General features: G+C 41.7%; 1 protein-coding gene across 2 annotated transcripts in view; it reads right to left on the bottom strand.

Annotated features, from left to right (window-relative positions):
- Nucleotides 1-27,241, bottom strand: part of AMPH (amphiphysin) — a 246,350-nt gene that overhangs the window by 53,939 nt on the left and 165,170 nt on the right. For both annotated transcript variants that reach the window (XM_042963958.1, XM_042963965.1), the window contains exons 8-11: nucleotides 24,949-25,024; nucleotides 23,979-24,061; nucleotides 21,652-21,790; nucleotides 20,450-20,578 (exon numbers count right to left, since the gene is read on the bottom strand). In XM_042963958.1, coding sequence (XP_042819892.1) covers nucleotides 20,450-20,578; nucleotides 21,652-21,790; nucleotides 23,979-24,061; nucleotides 24,949-25,024 — 427 coding nt within the window. The remainder of the gene's footprint in view (nucleotides 1-20,449; nucleotides 20,579-21,651; nucleotides 21,791-23,978; nucleotides 24,062-24,948; nucleotides 25,025-27,241) is intronic.

Genomic DNA, 27,241 nt, shown 5'->3' with positions numbered 1-27,241 from the left:
GATGGAGTTTACTGCCTTATCCCTTGACTTGGGGTTGACCATCTGTCATGCTTTAGTCAATGGATGTTAGTGAATGTCACACAAATGAAGGCTTGAAATGTTTGTGTGGGTGACTTGCTTTTTTGTATTCTTGCCACTCACTGTACAACGTACAAGCTTTGGGGAACCACTGGTCAAGGAGGATGGGAGCCACAGGGAACACACCTGGACCCACCATAACTAAATTCCTCAAAAGCGGTGTTAAAGAGGAATTCTTACAAGTGGCCAGGGCGGGGGGGGGGGGGGAGGGGGGCAGGGTAAGACATGTTACTGAACACAGGGACAACCTAGGAATAATAGCATTTTTTAGCACCAGAATTAATGCAAGCAAAAAGATGTTGAGGCAGTATCTTTGAAGTACAGAGAGAAACTTAGAATTCTGTGCCCCTTGAAAATATTTTTATGTTTTCATTTTTAAATATTTATTTGAGACAGAGCACAAGCAGGGGAAGGGGCAGAGAGAGAGGGAGAGAAAGAATCCCAAGGAGTTTCCACACTGTCAGCACAGAGCCCGACATGGGGCTTGAACTCACAAACCACGATTTCATGATCTGAGCCAAAATCAAGAGTCTGACACTTAACAGACTGAGCCACCCAAGTGCCCCGAAAATATAAAAAAAAAAAAAAAAGACCAAAAATGTGGGGCACTTGGGTGGCTCGGTCGGTTAAGTGTCCAACTTTGGCTCAGGTCAGATGTCACTGCCTGTGAGTATGAGCCCTGCATCAGGCTCTGTGCTGACAGCTCAGAGCCTGGGGCCTGCTTTGGATTCTGTCTCCTTCTCTCTCTGCCCTTCCCCGCTCACATTCTGTCTTCCAAAAATAAATAAAAATTTTAAAAAAAAGAGAAAAAATGAGGTGACTATTTTTTCATACATACAAAAGCAGAAAGAACCCATCACCATCCAATCAACACAACTAATGTGAAAAGACATTTTTCAGGCATGAAATGATGCTACATGGAAATACGGATCTAGATGAAGTATGGATGTACACAAAGGAATGATAGGCTCCAAAGGAATGAGAAATGATAACTATGTAGGTAAGTATACACGACTTTAGTCATTATTTAAATCTCCTTAAAAGATAACTGACTGCTTAAACAAAGATAATCACAAAGTAACATGAAGTAACTTTACGTTAAAAAATAAATTCTATTTGACAAAACAGACAAAACAGTACAAAACCAGAAGAAGGGGAAATGTAAGTATACAATTATGGGATTCTTATGCTAGACCTGAAATATACCACTATTTGAAGGCAGACTTTTTAATAAATTAAAACATGTACTTTAAGCCCTAAAGCAACCACTAAAATACCAAAACAAGTTATCACTAATAAAAGAAATAAAAGAGAGTAATAAAAATAATCAATTAATCTAAAAGAAAACAGAAAAAAGAGGAAAAAGGGTTAAAACAGATGGCCCAATAGAAAAAAAAAAATATCAAGATGCCAGATTGAAACGTCACCATATGAATAACTACCTTGAATGAAAATGGTCTAAACAGTTTAATGAAATGCAGAGGTTATCAGATTAGATTAAAAAAGCAATACTCAACTAGATACTGCCTATAAGAAACAGATTTCAAATACAGAGACACAAACAAGTTGAAAGTAAAAGGAAGAAAAAAGATGAATTATGCCAACCTAACCAAAAGACAGCTGGAATAGTTATATTAATGTCAAACAAAGCAGACTGCAAATAAGAGAACATTATTATGGATAAAGGAGGTCATTTCCTAATGTAAAAAGGTGTTAATTCTAAACATTTATGGATTCAATCAGAAAGTGTCAAGATACATGAAGCAAGAACCAAAAACACAGCATCAAGAAATTTTAAAATGCACAATTTTGTAGGGAAGATTTCAACAGCCCTCTTTCAACAACTGAAAGAAGTAGAGAGAAAATCAGTAATGTTATAGAAAATACAGAAAACACCAAGACCCAATTTGACCTGATTTACACTTATAAAACACTCCATACGGCAGCACAATACAAATTCTTTTCAAGTGCATGTCAAACACAGAACATAATAGACACTATTCTATTAAACAGGTCTCAATAAACTTAAAACCGGTCTCAGTAAACTTAAAAAACATTCAAGTCATACAAAGTATGCTGACTACAATGGAATCAAATTTCAAATCAGTAAGAGAATTATCTCTAGAAAAATCCACAAATATGTGGACAAAAATAACATTCTAAATAACTCAATGAAAGAAATGAAAAGAAAAACATCAGAAGAAAGAAGAAATCAATGTGGAAATTAGAAAGCAGTTTGAGTTGAATGAAAATAAAGACAACAGGTGCACCTGGGTGGCTTAAGCACTGACTCTTGACTTCAGTTCAGGTCATGATCTCACGGTTCATGAGTTTGAGGCCTGCATCAGGCTCTGCACTGACAGCAGCCTGCTTGGGATTCTGGCTCCCTTTCTCTCTGAACCACCACTTACTTTCTATCTCTCTCTCAAAGTAAATAAAAGTGAACTTTATTATTTTATTTATTTAGAGAAAGGGAGACAGAGAGACACAGAGAGAGAGAGAGAGAGAGAGAGAGTGAGGGGACAGGGGCAGAGAGAAAGAATATCCCAAGCAGGCTCTGCATTGTCACCACAGAGCCCAATGTAGGGCTTGAACTCACGAACCATGAGATCATGACCTGAGCCAAAGTCAGATGCTTAACCAACTGAGCAACCCAGGCACCCCAAATAAAACTGAACTTTAAAAAAATAAATAAAAATAAAAAATATAAAGACAACATACCAAAATTTGTGAGATGCTGCTGTAATAGGATTTAGGGAAAATTTATAGCACCGAATCCCTATATAAAAAAAGAAGGAAAACCTAGAAACATATACACTACCCAAACTGAAACAGGAAGAAATAGAAAATTTGAACAGACCCATAACCAGTAAGGAAATCAAATTAGTAATAAAAAATCTGCCAAAAAACAAGAGTCCAGGACCAGATGGCTTTCCAGGGGTATTCTACCAAACAATTAAGGAAGAGTTAACACCTATTCTCCTGAAACTGTTCCAAAAAGTAGAAATGGAAGGAAAACTTCCAAACTCTTTCTATGAAGCCAGCATTATCTTGATTCCAAGACCAGACAGAGACCCCCACTAAAAAGGAGAACTACAGACCAATTTCCCTGATGAACATGGATGCAAAAATCCTCAACAAGATATTAGCCAACCGGATCCAACAATACATTAAAAAAATTATTCACCATGACCAAGTAGGATTTATACCTGGGATGCAGGGCTGGTTCAATATCTGCAAAACAATTAATGTGATTCATCACATCAATAAAAGAAAGGACAAGAGCCATATGATCCTTTCAATAGACGCAGAGAAAGCATTTGACAAAATACAACAACGTTTCTTGATAAAAACCCTCAAGAAAGTAGGGATAGAAGGAGCATACCTCGAGATCATAAAAGCCATATATGAACAACCCAATGCTAATATCATCCTCAATGGAGAAAAACTGAGAGCTTTCCCCCTAAGGTCAGGAACAAGACAGGGATGTCCACTCTTGCCACTGTTACTCAACATAATATTGGAAGTCTTAGCCTCTGCAATCAGACAACACAGAGAAATAAAAGGCATCCAAATTGGCAAGGAGGAGGTCAAACTTTCACTTTTCACAGATAACATGATACTCTATGTGGAAAACCCAAAAGATTCCACCAAAAAACTGCTAGAACTGATACATGATTCAGCAAAGTTGCAAGATATAAAATCAACACACAGAAATTGGTTGCATTCCTATACACCAACAATGAAGCGACAGAAAGAGAAATCAAGGAATCGATCCCATTTACAGTTGCACCAAAATGATAAAATACCTAGGAATAAGTCTAACCAAAGAGGTGAAAAATCTATACACTGAAAACTATAGAAAGCTTATGAAAGAAATTGGAGAAGACACAAAGAAATGGAAAAAGATTCCATGCTCCTGGATAGGAAGAACAAATATTGTTAAAATGTTGATACTACCCAAAGCAATCTACACATTCAACACATCCCTATCAAAGTAACACCAGTGTTCTTCACAGAGCTAGAACAAACAATCCTAAAATTTGTATGGAACCAGAAAAGACCCCGAATAGCCAAAGCAATCTTGAAAAAGAAAACCAAAGCAGGAGGTATCACAATCCCAGACTTCAAGCTATACTATAAAGCTGTAATCATCAACACAGTATGGTACTGGCACAAGAACAGACAGATCAATGGAATAGAACAGAGAACCCAGAAATGGACCCACAAACATATGGCCAAATAATCTTTGACAAAGCAGGAAAGAATACCCAATGGAATAAAGACAGTCTCTTCTGCAAGTGGTGCTGGGAAAACTGGATAGCAACATGCAGAAGAATGAACCTGGACAACTTTCTTACACCATACACAAAAATAAACTCAAAATGGATGAAAGACCTCAATGTAAGACAGGAAGCCATCAAAATCCTTGAGGAGAAAGCAGGCAAAAACCTCTCTGATCTTGCCCACACCAACTTCTTACTCAACATGTTTCCAGAGGCAAGGGAAACAAAAGCAAAAATGAACTACTGGGACCTCATCAAAAATAAAAAGCTTCTGCACAGCAAAGGAAACAATCAGCAAAACTAAAAGGCAACCGACAGAATAGGAGAAGATATTTGCAAACGACATATCAGATAAAGGGTTAGTATCCAAAATCTACAAAGAACTTATCAAACTCAATACCCAAAAAACAAATAATCCAGCGAAGAAATGGGCAAAAGACTTGAATAGACACTTCTCCAAAGAAGACATCCAGATGGCCAACCGACACATGAAAAAATGCTTCGCATCACTCATCATCAGGGAAATACAAATCAAAACCACAATGAGATACCACTTCACACCTGTCAGAATGGCTAACATTAACAATTCAGGCAACAACAGATGTCGGCGAGGATGCGGAGAAAGAGGATCTCCTTTGCATTGTTGGTGGGAATGCAAGCTGGTGCAGCCACTCTGGAAAACAGTATGGAGGCTCCTCAAAAAATTAAAAATAGAACTACCCTACGACCCAGCAATTGCACTACTAGGCATTTATCCAAGGGATATAGGTATGCTGTTTCAAAGGGACACATGCACCCCCATGTTTATAGCAGCACTATCAACAATAGCCAAAGTATGGAAAGAGCCCAAATGTCCATCAAAGGATGCATGGATAAAGAAAATGTGGTGTATATACACAATGGAGTATTACTAGGCAATCAAAAAGAATGAAATCTTGCCATTTGCAACTACGTGGATGAACTGGAGTGTATTATGCTAAGTGAAATTAGTCAGTCAGAGAAAGACAAAAATCATATGACTTCACTCATATGAGGGCTTTAAGAGACAAAACAGATGAACATAAGGGAAGGGAAGCAAAAATAATATAAAAACAGGGAGGGGGACAAAACAGAAGAGACTCATAAATATGGAGAACAAACTGAGGGTTGCTGGAGGGGTTGTGGGAGGGAGGATGGGCTAAATGGGTAGGGGGCATTAAGGAATCTACTCCTGAAATCATTGCTTCACTATATGCTAACTAATTTGGAGGTAAATTTTAAAAAATAAAGTTTAAAAAAAAAAAGAAAAGAAGGAATGTCTCAAATTAGTAACTTCAGCTTCTACCCTGCAAACTAGGAAAAAAAAAGACACAGAGCAAATAAAATTCTAAATAGAAATGGGGAAAATTATGCAGATCAGAGTAGAAATTAATTAGAGAATGACAGAGAGAGAGAGAGAGAGCGCTTGAGAGAATACCAATAAAACCAAAACCAAGTCCTTTGAGAAGATTAATAAAATTGATAAACTTCTAGCCAGACTGAGGGACAGAGGGCACAGGAGGGACAGAGAGGGCACTAATTACCAATATCCGGAATGAGAGAGGGGGCATTACCAGATATTTAAAAAAAATAAGGAAGTATTGTAAACCACTTTATTCCAATACATTCAACAATTTAGATGAGAGAGACAGATTTCTTGAGAAATACAAACTGCAGCATATAGAGAACTTGAATCACTATGTTGCATACCTGAAACTAAGGTTAACATTTTGTGTCAACTATATTCAAATTAAAAAAAAATTTTTTTTAAGAGAAAAAAAAACAAAAACAAAAACAACCCTGCAGGCCCAAATGGCTCCTCTGGTGAATTCTACCAGAGTTAAATAAGAAAAAAATACCAATTCTACAAAATTGAAGAGGAGTGAACAACTTCCCAACTTATTCTATGGGGAAAGCATCACCCTGGTGCTAAAATCAGAAAATTACTTTTTTTTACCTAAAAAAATTTTTTTTTACATTTATTTATTTTTGAGAGGGGGGTGGGGAGAGAACAAGTGGGGTAGGGGCAAAGAGAGAAGGAGACACAGAACCCAAAGCAGGCCCCAGGCTCCGAGCTGTGAGCACAGAGCAGGACATGGGGCTCAAACTCACAAACCACGAGATCATGACCTGAGCCAAAGTTGGACACTTAACTGACTGAGCCACCCAAGCATCCCAACTTTTTTTTTTTACTTTAAATGTTTATTTATTTTCAGAGACAGAGTGCAAGCAGGGGAGGGGCACAGAGAGGGGGACCGAAGGGGGCTCTGTGCTAACAGCAGCAAGCACAATGTAGGGCTGGAACTCACAAACCACAAGATCATGACGGAGATGAAGTCAATCAACTGAGCCACCCAGGTGCCCCAGAAAATGACATTATTAAAAACAATGCCCTATGGACTCATGTTCCTCATCAGCATAGATGCAAAAATGCTAGAGAAAGCTTTAGCAAACTGGATGAAGAAATATATATTAATAAACTGCATCATAACCAAATGAGGTTTATCTCAGGAATGTGTGATTGATGTACCATTTGAAAACCAATGAATGTAAGTCACCATATTAACAAACTAAAAAAGAAAACTCATACGATCATCTTGACAGATGCAGAAAAAGTATTTGAAAAAATCCATATCCACTCCTGTTCAAAACTCTCAACAAAGTAGGAAACATAGGCAACTTCCTCAACCTGATAAGGGTATCTACAAAAACATGCAACTATCATCATGTTTAATAACACAAGACTAGGAGCCTTTCCCCTAAGATCGAGGCAAGGATGGCCGTCTTAACACTTGTACTCAACAATATACTGGCAGTACTAAACACTAAAATAAGGCAGAAAAAAGCAATAAAAGGCATCCAAATTAAAAAGAAAAAAGTAAAACTATGTTAATTCACAGAAGATATGATCACTTATATAGAAAAATCCAAGGAAATCTATAAAAAAGCTATAGGAACTAATACTGAGTTTAGCAAGGCTGCAGGATACAGCATTAATATACAAAAACTGGTTTTATTGATATATAAGAGTATAAAAACCAGAAACTTAAATTTTAAAAATATGATTTACAATAGCACTAAAAATATGAAATACTTAGGGATAAACCCAACCAAAGATGAGAAAACCTGTACACTGAATAGTAACTATAAAACACAGCCAAGATAAATTAGAGAAGACCTTAAAATAAAGGAAGAGCTATACTGTGTTTATGGATCACAGAGCTCATTATTATTAAGATGTCAACGCTCCCCGGGGCGCCTGGGTGGCGCAGTCAGTTAAGCGTCCGACTTCAGCCAGGTCACGATCTCGCGGTCCGTGGGTTCGAGCCCCGCGTCGGGCTCTGGGCTGATGGCTCGGAGCCTGGAGCCTGTTTCCGATTCTGTGTCTCCCTCTCTCTCTGCCCCTCCCCCGTTCATGCTATGTCTCTCTCTGTCCCAAAAATAAATAAAAAAAAAAAAAAGTTGAAAAAAAAAAAAAAAAAGATGTCAACGCTCCCCAAACTTATCTACATATTCAATGCAATGCCAGTCAGTATCTGTACTGGGCTGAATACTGTGCACCCCCCCACCCCCGCCAAAGTTCATGATTATAAGGAACCTGTGAATGTGACCTTATTTGGCAATAGGACGTTTGCAGATGTAATGGAATTTAGATGTGGTCATACTGAATTAGGATGGGCCTTAATGCAATGACTTGTGACCTTATAAAAACAAGGAAATTTGGATACATAAACACAAAGGTATGTGAAGATACAGAGCACACAGACACATAAGGAAAACACAGTGTGATGACAGAGGCAGAGACTGGAATGATGTATCTACATGCCAAGGACGGCCAGCAACCACCAGAAGGAGAGAGGAGCAAAGAAGGACCCTAGAGTCTTCAGAAGAAGCATAGCCTGCTGATCTCAGACTCAATCATGACCTTGATCTCAGACGTCTAGCTTCCAAAACTGTGAGAGAATAAAAGTCTGTTGTTATAAGCCACTCAGTTTATGCTTCTTTGCTAAAACAGCCCTAGGAATCTAACCAAATATCCCAGAAGGTGTTTTTGTAGAAACTTACATATTGATTCTAAAATTCATGTGGAGATTCAGAGGACCTAGAACACCCAAAACAACTCTGAAAAATAACAACGCTGAGGGACTAACCTCATCTGATTTCAAGACAGTATAAAGTGACAGTAATCAAGATTAACAAGGTACTGGCATAAAAGGTAGGCAAATGGATCAATAAAAAATCACAGAGTTCAGAAAGAGAACCACAAAGGTACAAAGGCAATTCAGTAGAATAAGGATAGACTTTTCAACAATCACATTTCAACTATAAAGAAATGAACTTCAACCCATACTTTGCACATATTAAAAAATTCCAAATTTGTCACAGACCCTAAGTGTAACACCTAAAGCTGTAAAACTTCTAGAAGGACACACAGGAGAAAATCTTTGTGACCTTGTGTTAGGCATAGATTTTTTTTAGATGTAATGTGAAATGCCTAATTCTTAAAAAATAAATAAATTGGATAAATTGGACCTCATCAAAATAAAAAAAACTTCTACTCTTCTAAAAAGCACTAACAGAATGACAAGATAAGCCACATGCTGGAAGAAAATATTTGCAAATCATGCATCTGATAAAAGGCTTGTATCCAGAACATACAAAGGACTCTCAAGACTCCATCAAGTAAGTGAATACATCAGCAAAAGTTTTTCACAGACACCAATGAGGATATACTAATGTCATAGTAATATGTCATAATGTCCTCTAGACTCGTCCATGTTGTCAGAAATGGCAGGATTTACTTCTTCTGAGGCCAAATAATATTCCATTGTGTTTATATACCTCATTTTCTTTACTCATTCATCTACTGATGGACATTTAATGTTTATTTTTGAGAGACAGAGAGAGAGAGCGAGTGAGCAGAGGAAGGCAGAGAGAGAGGGAGACACAGAATCCAAAGCAGGGTCCAGACTGAGCTGTCAGCACAAGAGCCTGACATGGGGCCCAAACTCACAAACCATGAGATCATGACCTGAGCCGAAGTCAGGCGCTCAACCAACTAAGCCACCCAGGTGCCCCCCCCCCATGGACATTTAGTCCATGTTATTTGTCTTTTTCATAGTAGCCATTCTAACAGGTGTGAGGTGATATCTCATTGTGATTCTGAAGTACATTTCTCTGACGGTTAGTGGTGTTGAGCACCTTTTCCTGTGTCTGCTGGCAATCTGTACATCTTCTTCAGAGAAATGTCCATTCGGGTCCCTTGTCCATTTTTTTAATCCAACTACTTGATTTTTTTTTTTTTTTGCTATTGAGTAGTATGAGTCCCTTATATATTCTGGATATTAACCCCTTATCTGATACATGATTTGCAAATATTTTCTCCCATTCCCTACGTTGCCTTTTTACTCTGTTGATTGTTTGCTTTGCTGTGCAGAAGTTTCTATGCTAAGTGAAATAAGCAAGACACAGAAAGAGAAATGATCTCACTTACATGTGGAATTGAAAACAGTCAAAACCATGGAAGCAGAGAGTAGAATGGTTTTTTCCAGGGCCTCAGGGGAGGGGAGACGGGGAGATGTTAGTCAAGGGGTATAAAGTTTCAGTTATGCAAGTCCTAGAGATCTAATGTTCAGCATGGTGACTGTAAGTAAAAATAGTGTATTATACACTTGAAATTTGCCAGGAGGATAGCTATTAAGTGTTCTGACATCATCATCATCAACAACAACAACAACAACAACAATAAAAGAGAGTAGCTATGTGAAGGGATAGATATATTAATTGGCTGGTTTGGGGAGATCACTTCACAATGCATACATATGTTAAAACATCAAGTTGTATACTTTAAGTGTATACAATTGTTATTTGTCAGTTATGCCTCAATAGAGCTGGGGGAAAAATGTCAAATGAGTACATGAAAAGATGCCTAACATCATTAGCCATTAGGGAGATGCAAACTAAATCACAACAAAGTAACACCATATACTTATCATCACGGCTAAAATTAAAAAGACTAACCGTACCAAGTGTCGGCAAAGATGTGGAGGAACTGAAATTCTTTTTCAGTGTGGGTGGAAACACAAATAGTATAATCACTTAGAAAAGTCTGGCAGTTTCTGGGGCACCTGGGTGGCTCAGTCGGTTGAACATCCGACTTTGGCTCAGGTCATGATCTCACGGTTTGTGAGTTCAAGCCCTGTGTTGGGCTCTGTCCTGATGGCTCGGAGCCTGGAGCCTGCTTCAGATTCTGTGTCTCCCTCTCTCTCTGTTCTTCCCCCACCCATGCTCTGTCTCTCTCTCTCTCAAAAATAAATAAAGATTTAAAAAAATTTAAAAAAGAAAAGTCTGGCAGTTTCTTAATAAGTTAAACTTACTCCTACCAAATGATCCAGCCAGTTTATAGAGATTTACTGAAGAGAAATGAAAGCATGTACACAAAGAACATTTGTATACAAATATTCACAGCATCTTTACTTACAATACCCCAAAATTAGGGGCACCCGGGTAGCTCAGCCAGCTAAGCGTCCAACTTTGGCTTACATCATGATCTTGGAGGTTCACGGGTTTGAACCCTGCACTGCGACAGCACAGAGCCTGGAGCATGCTCTGGATTCTGTATCTCCTCTCTCTCTGCCTCTCCTCCACTCATGCTCTCGCTCTCTCTCTCTCTCTCTCTCTCTCAAATAAATAAACATTAAAAAAAATAGCCCCAAATTAGAAACTACCCAAATATCCATTAATGGATGAAAAAAAAACAACAACAAACCCTGATGTGTCCATACAATGAGATATTAGTCAGTAATAAGAAGGAATAAACTGCTGATACCTGCTACAAAATGGGTGAACCTCATAATAATTATGCAGAACAGTACAAGCCAGACCAAAAAGGGTGCACACTGGGTGATTCCATCTATACAGAATTCTAGGAGATTCAAACTTGTGTATGGTGACAGAAAGATGAGTGTTTGCCTGGAGGGTACAGCATGTGGACAGGAACAGAAAGGATTACAGACATAAAGAAACTTTGGGGGTGAGAGGTATAGTCACTACCTTGATCCTGGTGATGGTTTCATGGGTGCACACATATTTCAAAACTTATCAAAAAGTATGCTTTAAATATGTGCCATTAACTGTACGTTGGTCAGAAATCAATGAAACTGATTAACAGAAGAAAATACTCTAACAACAGGAGATTAGTTAAACCTACTATGGTACAACCTCATGATACAGGGATCTGTTGTTATTTAAAATGGTGAGATATATCTTAAATTGACATGAAAATATCTTTGTTATATTTGTAGTAAAAAAAACCCATAGGTTATAAAACTGATATAAAATGATCAAATTTCCAAAAAAATATATCTTTCTGTCACTGTTTGAAGAGAATAAAATTGTGGCATTACAAAAACTACATTAGTAACAGTGGTTTTTGCTGAGAAATAGAACTACACTTTTAAACTTTTGCTTTTTGCTTCTCTGGAATTTACTAGTGTTTTGGGTTAACCACGCATCCTTTATGACATTACTCTTATAAGCATATCAGGTAACAGAGATTTCAATATATAGCTACAGACACAAAAATTTATAAGTAGAGCAATCTCTAAGCCATTCCCGTGGGTGCATGCAGACAGACAGATGGATAGACAGACAGACAGACACACACACACACATACACACAATTTTTTAAATTTGTTTAATGTTTATTTTTTTTGAGAGAGAGAGAAAGAGAATGAGTGGGGGAGGGGCAGAGAGAGAGGGAGACACAGAATCCGAAGCAGGCTCCAGGGTCTGAGCTGTCAGCACAGAGCCCAACGTGGGGCTCAAACCCATGAACCGTGAGATCATGACCTGAGTCAAAGTCGGATGCTTAACCAACTGAGCCACCCAGGCACCCCGATTTCTTAATGATAACACAATATTTCAGTGAGCCAGATAAAGTCATAGGTACTATTTCTTCCAAAGAGTTTTTTTTTTAATTTTTTATTCTTTCATTAAACATATTTTAAGGACATTTTCATTATATTCTAAATATTAGGCAGGACACTTATTACTTCCCAATAAGTCCGGGGAGATCAGATAACAAACTTAAGACATAAAGGTTAAATGAAGTTTTTAGGAACGAGGCCAGTTGGGGGTTATCTTTCAGGTAATAGATATGTCTTTTATTGAAGGGTCACAACATAGCTGACAATTTCTACCAGTGAGTAAAGCTTTTGCATTTCGTTGGTAATTATGAACGCAGAGGCCTAAGAAAAATTTTTTTAAATGTTTATTTCTCTTGAGAGAAAGAAAGTGTGCAAGTGAGTGGGCGTCCTCAGGAAACTGAACTTTATAACTGGAAGCCTATGGTAAGACCACTACAGATGCATACGCAGCAGTTACTGGGAATAATGGTAGTTAACTATAGTATCCTGACCGGGCTCAAGAGCTTTATATTTGCAGTCTCAGAATTTGCAGTCATCATTCAACCATTTCATAGGACATTGTCAAGTATTTGTTCTACAGCTTTAACTATATAAGACGTTAAAAGAATAGTACAAAGAGGGGCGCCTGGGTGGCTCAGTTGGTTAAGCACCTGACTGTTGATTTTGGCTCAGGTCATGATCTCACAGTTCAGGTGTTCGAGACCCACATTGAGCCTGCTTAGGCTTCTCTCTCTCTCTCTCTCTCTCTCTCTCTCTCTCTGCCTCTCCTCCACTCGAGCGGTCTCTGTCTCTTTCAAAATAAATAAATAAATAAATAAATAAATAAATAAACTTAAAAAAAGAAACGGTACAACGAAGATCCATTTACCCATGACCTGGACTCGTCAAAGCTCTCCTATTGCCGTCTTTGCTGCGTATGCTTACCTACATTTATAGGATCCTGCAGACGCTCTAATGAGGTGACGCACAACATACTAACTTTCTAAGGAACTGTTTATCTAGGTTTTTTGTTTTTGTTTTTACTGGAGCAAGCTGCTAGGTTGCACAGCCGTGACAGTGCAGCACATTGACCGTAAGGAGGAGAGAGACAGTAGGGGAGGTGGACGGGACCCGTGCGTCCAGTGAGGTTCAGTGATGACCACTGGATGAACAAGTAGCTCAACTGGTGGAGTAAAGACCCTCCTCCCACCGCCCCTGGAATTTAACGATAACATTGCTGATCTGTCACAACTTGAAGAACTGTGCTAATATCAAAAACCCGAAGACACTGTAGAAAACGTGCATTCTGAACATTACGGAGAGAGTCTGGATGGATTTGTTCAGTTTACTGGCCATCTAGTACCTGCTATCCATCAGGTGCTTAGAACGCCAGCATGGGTGGTCTACAGACTTCCGCTTTCCACGGCTGCCCTATGAACGCCACAGTGTGGACGAAAGACAACGGGTTTGCTCAACTTCAAAAGTAGGGATAATGATGGGGTGCCTGGGTGGCTCAGTCGGTTAAGTGTCCGACTTCAGCTCAGGTCATGATCTCATGGTTCTTGGGTTCGAGCCCTGTATCGGGATCTGTGCTTGGAGCCTGGAGTCTGCTTCAGATTCTGTGTCTCCCTCTCTCTATACTCCTCCCCTGCTCATGCCCTGTCTCTCTCTGTCTCTCAAAATTGAATAAAAGTTAAAAAAAAGTTTAAATAAAAATAAAAGTAAAAAGTAGGGATAATGGCCTGTCAATCACAGGAATGATGTGAAAGCTAAATCGAAGGAGACCCTGCATGTAACATAGTCAGTCATGTACTTCCTCATCGTGAGCTCTTTCCTTTCTCCCCAACTCATTCTTCTGCGTTCCCCTTCTCCCCTTCCCCTGCTGGCCTCTCTGAGCCAGCTGACCACCACTCCCTAACCCATACCTCAAACCATATTCAAAAGTACAAAATCTCAAAAGACACACCGTGAGATGCTTCGCAAGGAGGTAGAATATAAAATGCAAAAAAGGGCAAAGTGCGAAAAGTCTAGACGTTGTCACAAGTTCAGGTGTCTGAGAACCTTGGAAGGTTGTGAAGCCAAGTGGCATGACGACTTAAGAGCACTGTCAGAGCCCCAGATGATAAACAAATTGCCCCAGTTGGCTACCCCTGCCGAAGGAACCAGGGGTCCTGTGGGCGACCCACCAACCCAACAGACTGACCAAACAGGGGCTGAAGGGTCTGAAGACACACGGTTTCCTTCCTTCCAGTTTTTAGCTTACTAATTCTTTCTGCGTTACCAGAATGCTAACATGTTTACTTGGAAAAAATACCAACTGAAAGAAGAGGCAGCTGGTCCAGAAATATGCTACATTGAAAAGAAAAGCCAAAGCGGAATTCAAAACCAGGTGACAGATACCTGGGAAGCGAGGGGTACGTACACACGTGACTGCAGGATGGCCTCTCAGGATTGGGGAGACGAAAAGGGCCATTTCACGAACTTATTCTGCAAGCTGAAAATCTACTTCAGTTTGATTGGCCAAGGAAAAATCGAATGACTTCATGAACTTAAAATGTGAGCTGCAGCATTCGGCTGGAAAGCAGAGGCGTTAAGAGTAGCAGAGTTAACGATGCTAACTTGATCCCGACAGCCACGCAGCTTAGAGGCTGTGCTGCTGTCTTGCCTTCTGGCACAGTAGGTCTCCCAGCAGGAGTGGGGAGATGGGCTTGGAGGAATAGGCTTGGATGGTCACAACCTAATCCATCTGGATTTGTAAAGGAGAATGCCAGTTTCAAAAACAGAAAATATGCAGGGGCGCCTGGGTGGCTGAGTCGGGTAAGCGTCTGACTCTTGGTTTCGGCTCAGGTCACGATCTCACGGTTTGTGGGTTTGAGCCCCGCTTCGGGCTCTGCGCTGACAGTGCGGGGCCTGCTTGGGTCTGTCTCTGTCTCAAAATAAACAAAAACGTAAAAGATTTAAAAGCAAAGAGAGAAAATATGCAACGTCTTTGCTGGGAAAAGATTTAAGCAAAACAGTTGGGGGTTACCTGCTACGGAAAAAAAAAATGTGGAAACAGGCAATTTCTTCCTTTCTGCCACTTGACAGGTAGAAGGGCAAGCAGGGACCCCACCCCTAGCCCTGACCCTCAGGGGAGCCCCACACTTTCGAATACATTCCCTGAAATTTTCTAAGTCCTTCTCTGGTGGTGGCGGTTGTGGCTAGCAATGCTATCTGGTCAGGGCACCCACATGGGGCTGGCGCCCATCTCTCTTTGGAGCACTCTGTGACCCTCTCTACATGGAGTACCTACCACACCCCCCAGGAACTCTGGGGCTCACATCCACCCAGTTGTCCTGGAACATGGTGGCCAGGCTTGTTTCCAAGAGGGTGGCTGGTGGGCAGATTGCCTCCACTGGGCAGCAAGGCGTTTCACGTACGGAATCCCATCAGACTGACCACCAGAATGCTGCGGACAGGCTCATTTCAAGGGACTCAAATTGGTTATATGGACAGAAGCCCCCCTCTGAAAATATTTGCCCAGAGCCACGATCCCTCAGGAAAGCCCTGGTGGGAGAGGAGGGTGAACCTCGATCGTGAGAAGAGAAAGCAGTCCGAAACATCTTTTTTCAAAACATTTTTGAAGAAAAAAAAAAGAAACAACCTTGCATGTGTACATATGTGTGTGTATATAATATACATGATTGCTTTTTTTGGCCTTGATCTGTTAAAATCCTATTTATAGGCCATAAGTTTGGTTTCCAGGGATATAATATCTTTTAAATCTTCGTTTTTAAACATGTTTCACCAAACGCCCACGTCCCTGGAACAGGTAGTACTTTGGGAGAAAAGGGAGATTATTTGAGAAACTCTGATTTAAACAAAAAGGGCTTTTGTTGCACAACTTCTCAGAGCACTGGACATGCTGACACAAACTATGTAAAACAAAAGGGGGTGTAGCTCCTCCCAGCCTCCGATGACCAAGGACCCCCTTTTCACAGCATCTTATGGGAAGGGATGGAAAATGCTGTCTTGAAAGAATAATGTGGGGCACCTGGGTGGCTCAGTCTGTTAAGCCTCCGACTTCGGCTCGGGTCAGAATCTCACAGTTCGTGGGTTCAAGCCCTGCGTCGGGCTCTGTGCTGACAGCTCAGAGCCTGGAGCCTGCTTCAGATTCTGTGTCTCCCTCTCTCTCTGCCCCTCATCCACTCACACTCTGTTTCTGTCTCTCAAAAATGAATAAACTTAAAAAAATTTTAAAGAATGATTCAGGAAAACACACACACACACACACACACACACACACACACACACACACACACCCCATAAGAGATTTCTTTCAATTTAGGTTCTTGGGAGGGAAAAATAAAGAGGGCTGGCAGTTCCATTTTTGTAATCACAAAACCAGAGAAGCAAGGTCAGCCCTGTGGTCTTGACACGCGGACCTCTCCCTGTAAGCAGGTACGGATACTTCCCAGAGAAGATTCTATGATATAGTTAAGGTCTGGGGCCATTAGAGGGCTCTCTAGGCCTAATGGATTTGTTTCTAATCCCTGGATGCACTCAGGAGGGACTGTCGCCACCGTGAAGCTTGGTGTACGAGACGCACAAATCCATCAGAGGTGAGGAATATTTCAATCATCACACCTGGAGCTTCTGGGTGGGATTAATACAAACACTCTTCTTCCCCACTAAGTACATGATAAAAATAGCAAACTGGGGACATAAACCTATCTGTTCAATGTATACTGACTTATTAAACTTTTAAAAAATATCACAATAAAACTGAAATGGACCACTCCATATGATCATAAATATCATGTATCTGGGAGAGAAGAGCTTTTCAGATACATCTCAGCTTTCCAGCTTCCATGCAGCTGGCATTGCATTTTCTCTGGGCATTTCTGTTGATTCTTTTTCATCAAATATCTGTGCCTATCTAAAAACATCACAGCCCTGATGAGACCGTCCATTCCCTTAGAATATGTAACTTGACATATACTCTGATCAACACATCTAATATTACAAGCACACATGTACATGCACGTGTATGTACATGTAAGTCCAACTGCCCGAAATATGGAGTATTTCAAGTCATACTATTTTTTTTAATTTCATGTTTATTTATTTTTGAGAGAGGGAGAGAGCGTGTGCGAGCAGGGCATGGGCAGAGAGGAGGGGGAGGGACAGAGAGAGGTGGGGAGGGGAAGAAAGAGGGAGGGGACAGAGGATCGGAAACAGGCTCCATGCTGACAGCAATGAGCCCAATGGGGGGCTCGACCTCACAAACCGCTACATCATGACCTGAGCCGAAGCTGGACGCTTAACCGACTGAGCCACCCAGGCACCTCTCAAATCACACAATTTTTAAGCGCAGCAGTTATACATGGTCATACATGATATACACTTGACTCAGCTGGGTATTTCCCTGGGAGAAATCTGTTCATTCACTGTGGTACTTTGTTCGTGGCCATATATTTGTGCCACGGGGAAATCCTGGCCTAAAACGGTGGTTCTCACGGCGTGATCCCATGACCAGCAGTTGTCAGCATCACTTGGGAGCTTGTTAGGAATACAGATTCTTGGCCCCCACCCTAGAGCGGCTGAATCAGAAACTCTGCCGGATGTGACCCAAAAGGAGTGAGAGAACACACACTGGCCCTGTGGGTATCAAAAGAGGAACGAGCAACCGAAGGGACTGTCAAGATGCTTCAGGGACAGGTGGCATCTGCATAATTTTATTGTATCTTTTTAAAATGCTTATTTATTTCTTGAGAGAGAGAGAAAGAGAGAGAGAGAGAGAGAGAGAGAGAGAGAATCCCAAGCAGGCTCTGTGCTGACAGTGCAGAGCCTGATGTGAGGCTCGAACTCACAAATCGTGAGATCATGACCTGAGCTGGAACCAAGAGTCAGATGCTTAATGGACTGAGCCACCCAGGCGCCCCAAAATAAAGCTAGATTCTATCACTCAATAAGCAAGGAAACAGACTGAAACATAAACCCTGCTTCACTCCCTTCTCTTGACATCGTGACATAAGACTCACAGCCATTTAGTCAATGGAAACGCTCTGGTCACATGCTGTGGTCCACCAGAAGAGCCACATTACCGCAGTCAGAAAAAATGACAGAAACCTCCTTCTGCCTCCTCTTGATTAAAAGAAAACAATATAAATGAAACTGAATCCCCCAAAACGCATCCCCATGATGTCTCTGGCGGTCAGTTCTTTCAGAATCCCCGAGCACACTGATGGAGGGGACACACAGCCAGTATGGGGGAAGGAGTGCTTTCCTCCTCTTGCCACAGCCTTGGAATGCTACACAAAGACAGCCAGGCTGGGCCCGGGCCAGGCCCCCGGTTGGTTGGTTCTGCTTAGAAAGCCGTTTCCTCTTCCTCTGTCCCCGATTCCTGACTTCCCATGACTCCTATGCAACAGCATCATGAGAGTTAATGCTCTTAGAAGCACTCTGGGCCCCCGTCTAGCATTTGCAATTGTAAAAAGTGCTGTGATGCTTTTCTTTTCTACCAATGAAGAAACCTTATGTGAGCCAGAAAACTGCAAATAAAAAAACATTTTAAAGGAAAGAACACTTTTGAACCCCATCTTTGCTTCGGAACTAGTCTATGTGTCATGTTGCCTCTACTTTGGCTGCCTCAGGTGCTAAATGGAAGGGTCTTCAGCTAAGTACATGTGGCTTCTGGGTGACCACATTCTCTGTGGAGGGGACCAAGGCAGGTTTTTGGAGGGTACAGGGGAAAGCAACCTGAATAAGGGTATCATCGGCCGAAACACCCCCTATTTGAAAACTGATGAAGCACCAGAGAGAAGGGAGCTGAGCTGTTAGCAAATACAAATGGACAGCATAACGTGGAAATGAAAACTGCTCACGTTTGGTGCCAGGCCAACAGCTGGCTCCGAGAGAGCTAGCCCTGAGGGCATCTGGGTATCCACAGACATCATTTGTCCCTGCACTCATCCACGTGCAATTCTCCCTCCTCGAAAAGAGCTGCTAAATCACATTTCAAGGCCTTGTTAGCGTACCAAATCCCACATCTCATACAAACAACAGAAGAAGGACACTATTAGCTGAAAGCATTGTGCCTTATTGATGAATGCCCTTAAAAGCAACGACAAATTACGACGGGCTTCCAAGTGGCTATTTTCTGAGTTCTCTGTTATTAGTGCATTATTTCTGTTATTGTCAACAGGACGTGATTATAATTGGGATGTTGTACACAGTGTTGTTATTGATGTACTCAGTAATCATAGGGCTGCATTCTCACATCTTATAAAATGTAGGTATTATTTCTGACCCTGAGGACGCTGGGAGCAACTGATGCTGGCACGATTTTTCTGGGGACTTTCACTCTTAAAACAAAGAAATGGCTTTGATGGCATCAGGAACAGCTCTGGAAGTCAGGAATCTTCATTCTTGAGACAATGGGATGACCAAGTCGCCAGCAGAGGTAGACTTGCAGTCCACGAAGGTAGCTGTACCTGGGGCAGGTGCGCCCCAGGGTCTTTGAGACCAGGGCAATTGCGGATGCTTCTGTTTGCCAAAGTAGGAAGGTCAAAAGGCTTAAAAACAGTCATCTCTTTTCATTGTATTTTCCTATTCTCTACTAGGAAGCAATACAAAAGAACTAACACAGGGCATAAAGACATGAATTCACAAATACTGATGTTCCCCGAAGTGCTGCTAAAGAAACAGAAAAATTGAAAGCTACCTGGTCCATTCCTCAGATGGAATACTCTGGTTAAACATCTTCTTTTGAAAAAAGAAAACAGTAACATGACATGAAAAAAAGACGCTCAATTAGATGAAGTAGAAAAGTCAGGAATACATAACAATGCCATTGAATTTTATGGTACAAATTCGGTATTTACCTAGAAAAATAGACTGAAGGAAAATAAACCAAAGTGCATTCATTTGTGACTATGTCAGAGTGGTATGATTTAGGGGATTATGAAAATTCGTCATTTCACACTTTTCGGTGTTTCCAAACATTGTATGTACGTCTCCCATTTGAGAATGCTTTAGGCATACCAAGTAATTAACAAACCTGATGACAGCTGAAATGATACTGCGGGCTCTAACGTCTGACACTTTTAAAGCTGGTCCCTGAGGGTCCCTCTGCCATGGAACTTCTGTGGACATCGCAGCTCCATACGAGGCACTTACCTGCGAAGGTGTCGTCACACTGATTTCCGGAACAAAGTTGTCCTCAAAGAAATTGATGATGTTCTCCTGTTGAAGTTCCTTTGTTGGAGTGACTTTGGGCAGAGGTGGGACAGGAGGCCCTTTCCTGGTCTACAAAACATCAGAAACACAAGCAAACTAATTCAGCCAAAGACGGCACGCGAGATGTGCAGAAATGCCACGGAACAGTGCTGGGCGGACGTATCGGTCACTGACTGAAATTTAGATACGTGTACAGAAACAAGAACACCTGATTGAGCAGAGAATGCTGTCTCCCTTGGTGGCTCTCTGAGCACCAACAAGCAAGGGCCCCGTGAGAAATACTCCGGCAATGCCACTCCATTCATCTCAACACAAGCGCTACACGCAGGGCCAGGTGCCTATGCCTCTAAAGTTAAAACTAAGGCAACACCTTTTGTGGAGTCAACTGAAAAGGATTTCTCATTTCAGCAATAAATTGGAACTTGAACACTAACATCAGGAAAGTTTGTCACTGGAATCACTGAGACCGCCCATAGGTAGCACACATTGCACTCCCCACGTGAGTGTTTTCAGAAGTAAGAACTTGACAGAACTATTCCGTGGATCTTCTCACGACTTGCCTTACTTTCAAAGCCTGCACCGCACTGGACACTTAGAGTCTTCCTGTAGGAACTTCATCTTCACCCAAAGTGGAGAAGACGAAGGCGGCCATGTTTCTCTGTATTTACCTTTTCTAATCTTTCCGGTTTCCCCCAATCATTTCTTCTAGACACTTTTGTTGAGCTCGTGCGCCACACACTGTGGGTAGTACCCAAACTGTGAAATGGCGTATAAACATCACGGCTTTCTTGGCCATACTTGACCCAAGGGTAAGCGAAAGTGCTGGAGGAAGGGAGGTCCTAGCAGAAGGCAGGACCGATCAGAGCCTTCTGAAAGCAAGAGGTGGGAGGAGAGGAGGGCATGGAAGGAAGCTCAGGTTGTGGAGAGAGGTCTCAACACACTCAAACGTAGGGTGTGTGAGGATGTAGGGCTCCAAACTGGAAAAACGGCTTGATTCCTTAGTGGCCATCACAATGCCGACAGCCTTGAAGTCTCCCCAACTGGAAACTCCTTTTGATGCCCCAGGACCCCAGGACTATCCCAGATAGGGGCCCTCATGCCGAGTTCTTCCATTTGCCCCAATATACTTGACCTCTTCCTACCTGTGAAGGTGACCTAGGCCTTGCCGGTGCAGGAGACGCAGGTGCCAGCGTGTGATTGGGACTAGCTGTTGGGCTCGGGATGGGCGAAGGCTCCTCGGGCGGCGATGGGGTCTTTGCGATGCGGAGAGGACCAGAATCGCTGGATGAACAAACACATGAGAGTCAGCAACGGGCCGTCTAAAGAACAGCACTTACGTTTCAGGGGTCCTCCAGCCCAAAGGAATCCTGAGGCACAACAGGTTTTGGCTCTCGTCTAGCCCCCTCCTAGGTTAATTCTGGCTGTTATGTACAGTATTTATTATCCACTGGATGCCAGACCCCATTCGTAATACATCATCTCTAACCTCACAACACTCAGGCCTTGCTGTCCCCACGTAAAGCGGGGCACAGAGAGGTTAAAAACCCCTGAAGTCACTCAGCATTTTGCTGGCTCTGAATTCAGGCCTTGGGAATGCAAACCCCTTGTTCTCTCCACTGTGCCAAACAGGCTCTGCAAGAATCTTCCAAAGAGAAGCTGAATTAGCTGAGCCACTTTCAACTTTTGATTTCCTTCAGAATGTTACTAGGTCATAATGGATAGAAAAACCCACCCTGAAAATGATAAATTTTACTTTAAAGGCATCCTCAGGATAGCGCTGAGTAGGATTTTATACGAATCTTTTCTGATAACATTTGGAAACAAATTCATTACTTGTTCCCCTTTCTACACCTTATAAAACAATGACTGAACTCAGACACCTTGACAGGCACGAACGAATTATGTGAAGGCAGAGTGTCAGCAATGTTTCCTGAGAACCCACCGCATTCCTGGCACTGGGCCAGAGGCGTGGGACCAGCTCAAAGGTGATTGAGTGGGAGGAGGGCACTTGGGACACATCCTACTCTCTAAGACCTTCTAACGTCTACAGATTGAGGGAACAGAGTCTCTACCCCAAAATAAACTAGCGCATACACCACAGCATGATCTACATATTCAAGGGAGTGAGTCCTGCGGGGAACACGGATGGGCCACATGATTGAGACTACGTGCCAGCAATCATGTCCTCTGTCGGGAAGCGCAGATCCAATCTACACTCAACAGGGAGCCCACTGAGCTCACTCACCACCTCGTTCTGCGGAGGAATGTTGAAAAAAACCAAAGGAACATTTGGTAAGTGGCCATGGCCTCCCTCTGTCTTCATTTTATCTGATTCAGCAACACTGAAGTGTTCAGACACATTTGTTTCACGTCTCTACGAGGGAGGACCCCCTAAGTTTTTCACGTGCTTTACAGCCAAAACACCCAATGTCATTGCGACGTTCCTCTTACAACCTCCTCTTTGTTCCAAGTTCATGCTGAGATACTATATTGGAAACAGTGCTTCCTTCCACTCCTTTCATGTGTTCTTGTAGGGAATGTTCTTTCCCTTCGAAGGATAAGAGATCCTAAATGCTCACTTGGGATAGCAGCTGTAGCAGAGACTATTATGAGGATGGCTAATACAAAGAGTATCATTTAAGAAAATTAGCTCTCTATAGAGAAATCCAAACACTAACATGGGTAGGAGTGTGTGTTTTTATAAAGGTATACGTAGGACTCTATATGATGATTGATGTTGAAATTGCAAACAGAGAATGTCAGGACTGCATATTACCTTACAAGCCATTTAGTTCAATACCATCTTTTTTTTTTTTCTGTTGATTAAAAAAAAATGAGATCTTCACCCAAAGGATTAATGGACTCACTCAAGGAAGGCAAAGCCTGTTAACTGCAGGATCACAAACCTGAAAGCTGGGTCTTCTGATTTCCAGCCCAAGGCTCACAAGCCTGCCTTCCTTGAACATATGATGCCTGAGAAGGATCGGTGTATTTGACCGACTGACTCACAGAATCAACGTGCAACAGGACCGAAACAATGCAGCATTTGCAAGGTCAAGTCAGGAGGTAAGATGATGGTGAGGTGTCAATTACTTTCCAAAATGGATTCATGGAAGATGCCAGCACTGACGATAAGCATAAGGACTAAGTGCTGGGAGTTTAGGAATTCCTTTCTTCTCCAAAGAAAGTAACAGGTGCACAACCAGAAATTACGTGTTAAAAATGTATACCCCAGGTCCCGTGGAAAATGGAGACAGGCAGATAGTCAATTCTATGGTGACAATGACCAAAGCCCACAGTGAGTAAATCTAAAGGCTAAAGGTTAAGGTGAACACAGAACAGAGTCTGACAGTGGGAAGGCTTCTTAGTGTTAGAGTTTTCTAAGAGGATTAAAATAGCATGGGCTGGTGCAGACTGCAGAAATTGCGACAAGCATTGCATGAACTTGGGTCTGAAGAACACAGCCTACCTGGGAGCTCCTTGAATGGTGAAGGCCTTGTCAGCGTGCTGGTCGCCCAGCTTCGTCATGACTTCGTACAATTTGTGGCAAAGCTAAAGGGATGGAGACCATTGGTCTGTTAGCTGTAAGTCATTCTGGTGCCGATTCAGGCTACTGCCCTAAGAGAGGAGGAAGCGTTTACTGAAAAACTGAGAACCTTAACGACGATAGGGATGGCCTCAGGATACCTTTAAATTCTACAAATGGACAATTTAAAACTCATGTCAAGGGGCGCCTGGGTGGCTCAGTCGGTTGAGTGTCCGACTTCAGCTCAGGTCATGATCTCGAGGTTCATGAGTTCAAGCCCGGCGTCAGGCTTTGCGCTGACAATGTGGAGCCTGCTTGAGAGTCTCTGTCTCCCTCTTTCTCTGCCCCTCCCCTGCTCTTTCTCTCTCTCTTTCAAACTAAATACATAAAAATTAAAAAAAAAATTTTATGTCAAAACTGAAAGGCCACAAACACAAATAAACCTTTAAAAAACCAAAATACATTTCTCAACCAGAGTACAGAATGGAAAACAAACCCTTATTGTTTCTGCTGACTCTACTAGAGATAAAGTCGTACGACCACCCTGCTGAACTAAGACAATATTAGTTGACGACAGGACTGCTGACTGAATGCTCAGATACCAATTTTTCCTCAGCCTCAAAAAGTATCACTTTTAAACGCCAACTTTTAAAGCTGACTGGAAACAAAAACCAAACAAAACAAGACTGTGAGACTGTGACAGGGAGAAAAAGCATTTCGGAAGAGGAACGAAGACCGGCCAGGATTCCTGAGGGCCTGGAGGAATACTGGAGAAATACCACTGAGAGTAATAACATGCTATGAAAACAAACTCGCAAGTAAGTGACAATGCTACGCCATTTCATTTGCTTTCAGAAAAAAAAAAGTTCACTTATTTTATGTTCCATAAGGAAAAATAATCATCGTTACTTACCACCGCTATTTCCTTATGAAACTTGGCCTCGAGGCTGGAAACATTTTTGAAAGTGTTGACGTAAAACCCAACTCGTCTGCCATGTAGAGACACAAAGAGGAAAGAAGAATAGGGAAAGACCGGTCAGCAAAACCGCATTTGTAATGGCAATGAAATGCATTAGGAACAGGTTTCCTTTGTGTAATTGTGATTAACACTGGGCCACATCTGCTGGCCCACAGCACAATCTCTCCAAAGGCAGTGGACGTGCGGAGACAGTGGCTCTCACACCGTGGGGAACACCAGGACTGCATTTCAGATTCTGCAGGTCTCAGATAGGGGTGGAGGATGTGCATTTAAAAAAAATTTTTTTTTAAGTTTATTTATTTTTGAGAGAGAGAGAGATGCAGAGTGTGAGCAGGGGAGACAGAGAGAAATAGGGAGACACAGAATCTGAAGCAGGCTCCAGGCTCCGAGCTGTCAGCACAGAGCCCAGCACAGGGCTCAGACCCATGAACCATGAGACCGGGACCTGAGCCAAAGTCCAACGCTTAACTGACTGGGCCACCCAGGCGCCCTAGGATTTGCCTCTCCAACAGGCTCTAGGTAACACTGAGGCTGCTGCTCGTGCAGACGGAACACATTTGGAACCACTGCCCTAAGAGTCTGCTTATATTTTAGACGTGTGCTTGTAAAGGGCTGGAGAGAAAGAAGCTTATCATTAATTTTTATGACATATACATACTATCATTTTGGATTCTGAAATGTGGTGGACAGGGAGAAATAGAAAACCTACCGATTAACTACAATTCCTCAGCTAAAGTAAGAGGGCCAAATAAAGACACAAGGTGTCCATTCACAGTATCTCAAACAGGTTTGTGAAGCAAAGCCAGGGGGTGGGACTTTTAGGTCCCTAATAGTAAGCACACCTGTCAACCCCAAGGGGTTCAGCCCAGTACCTCCTGAATGGGCTCCCTTTGCTCTAAATGAGGACACTGTATTAATTCAATCTTTCTGAATCCATCTAATAAATTACTACTTTGATTTTATTCATGTTCTTGTTTCAATGACGTTCTCAAAAATAACTCCAGAATCCTGACTGGTTCATGAGATTCTAAATCCCAAGTAAGAACTTAGATGCCAGAAACATTAGACAGGCCAGATATATGGAATAAACATATACTCGGGGAGCGGGGGAGCGGGGAGGTTGTAATAAGAATAATTTATTGTTTAATATATAATTTTATTATTTAATAATAACTTATTACTGGGGAGTAAGAATGTGGCTGTACATAGGAGGGCCCCTCTTATTTAAACAATGACATGAAAGCATATATAAAAGGGGACCTTGCTATTTAGCTGTGCCTTGTGCTGAGCAAGATTCCAATAAGCCGAGCAGACGAATGTTCCATTATCACTAAAGCCAACAGAAAGAGCTGCCATGTAATAGACACCTTTATTTATTCCCTCACTTAATTCTTGTAACTACCTCCAGGGTAGTGAGCCTCATTTTACATCCAGGTCAGCCGAGGCACAGACATACTAATTGTCCAAGGTCTCATAATTAATAACTGGAGAACCTGTGTTTGGATCCAAAAGGAGGAAAACCGATAGAAAAGCACAGACTGTGTGACAAGAAATTCTGCTTAAGCACGAGTATCATGATTTCTGTTCTCTCCAATGAATTACGGTTTAGAATTTTAACAAGATAAAAGATAAAAACCCAATTTAGAGATTCAGAGATGAAATAATGGTTAAGTACCATGTGAAACTCCAGTAAGGCTTACTTTTTCTACGTCTTAACCTGTGCCTTAAGTTCCTACCGTGTTCCACTTAATTTTTTTTTTATTTTAGAAGACTAGTTTATTTGGGTTTCCTTCATCTTTTCAGCTTTATTGAGGTATAGCTGACAATTAAAATGGTGAGATATTTCAAGTGTACATTGTGGTGACCTGATTCACAATTGTGAATGGTTCCCCCATCTAGTTAAGTAACACAGCTCTCACTTCATAAATGTATCTTGTGCGTGTGAACATTTAACTTCTACACTCAGCACATTTCAATTATAGAATATAGTGTTATCAGCTATGGTTACCATGTTGTACATTAGATCCTCAGACCTTACTCACAGCTAAAAGTGTATACCTTTTTACCAACCTCTCCCTATTTCCCCCACCTCCTAGCCCCGGACATCCACTTTCCTACTTTCCATTTCTATGAATTTGCCTTCCCCCACCCAGATTCCACATACAAGGGATACCATGCAGTAGAATCACCTCGCACACTCATCAGCACGGCTGTCATCAAAAAGACC

This window comes from Panthera tigris, chromosome A2 (assembly GCF_018350195.1).
Source record: "Panthera tigris isolate Pti1 chromosome A2, P.tigris_Pti1_mat1.1, whole genome shotgun sequence".
NCBI classification, from domain to species: domain Eukaryota; kingdom Metazoa; phylum Chordata; class Mammalia; order Carnivora; family Felidae; genus Panthera; species Panthera tigris.
This window is presented reverse-complemented; position numbering and strand designations above follow the sequence as displayed.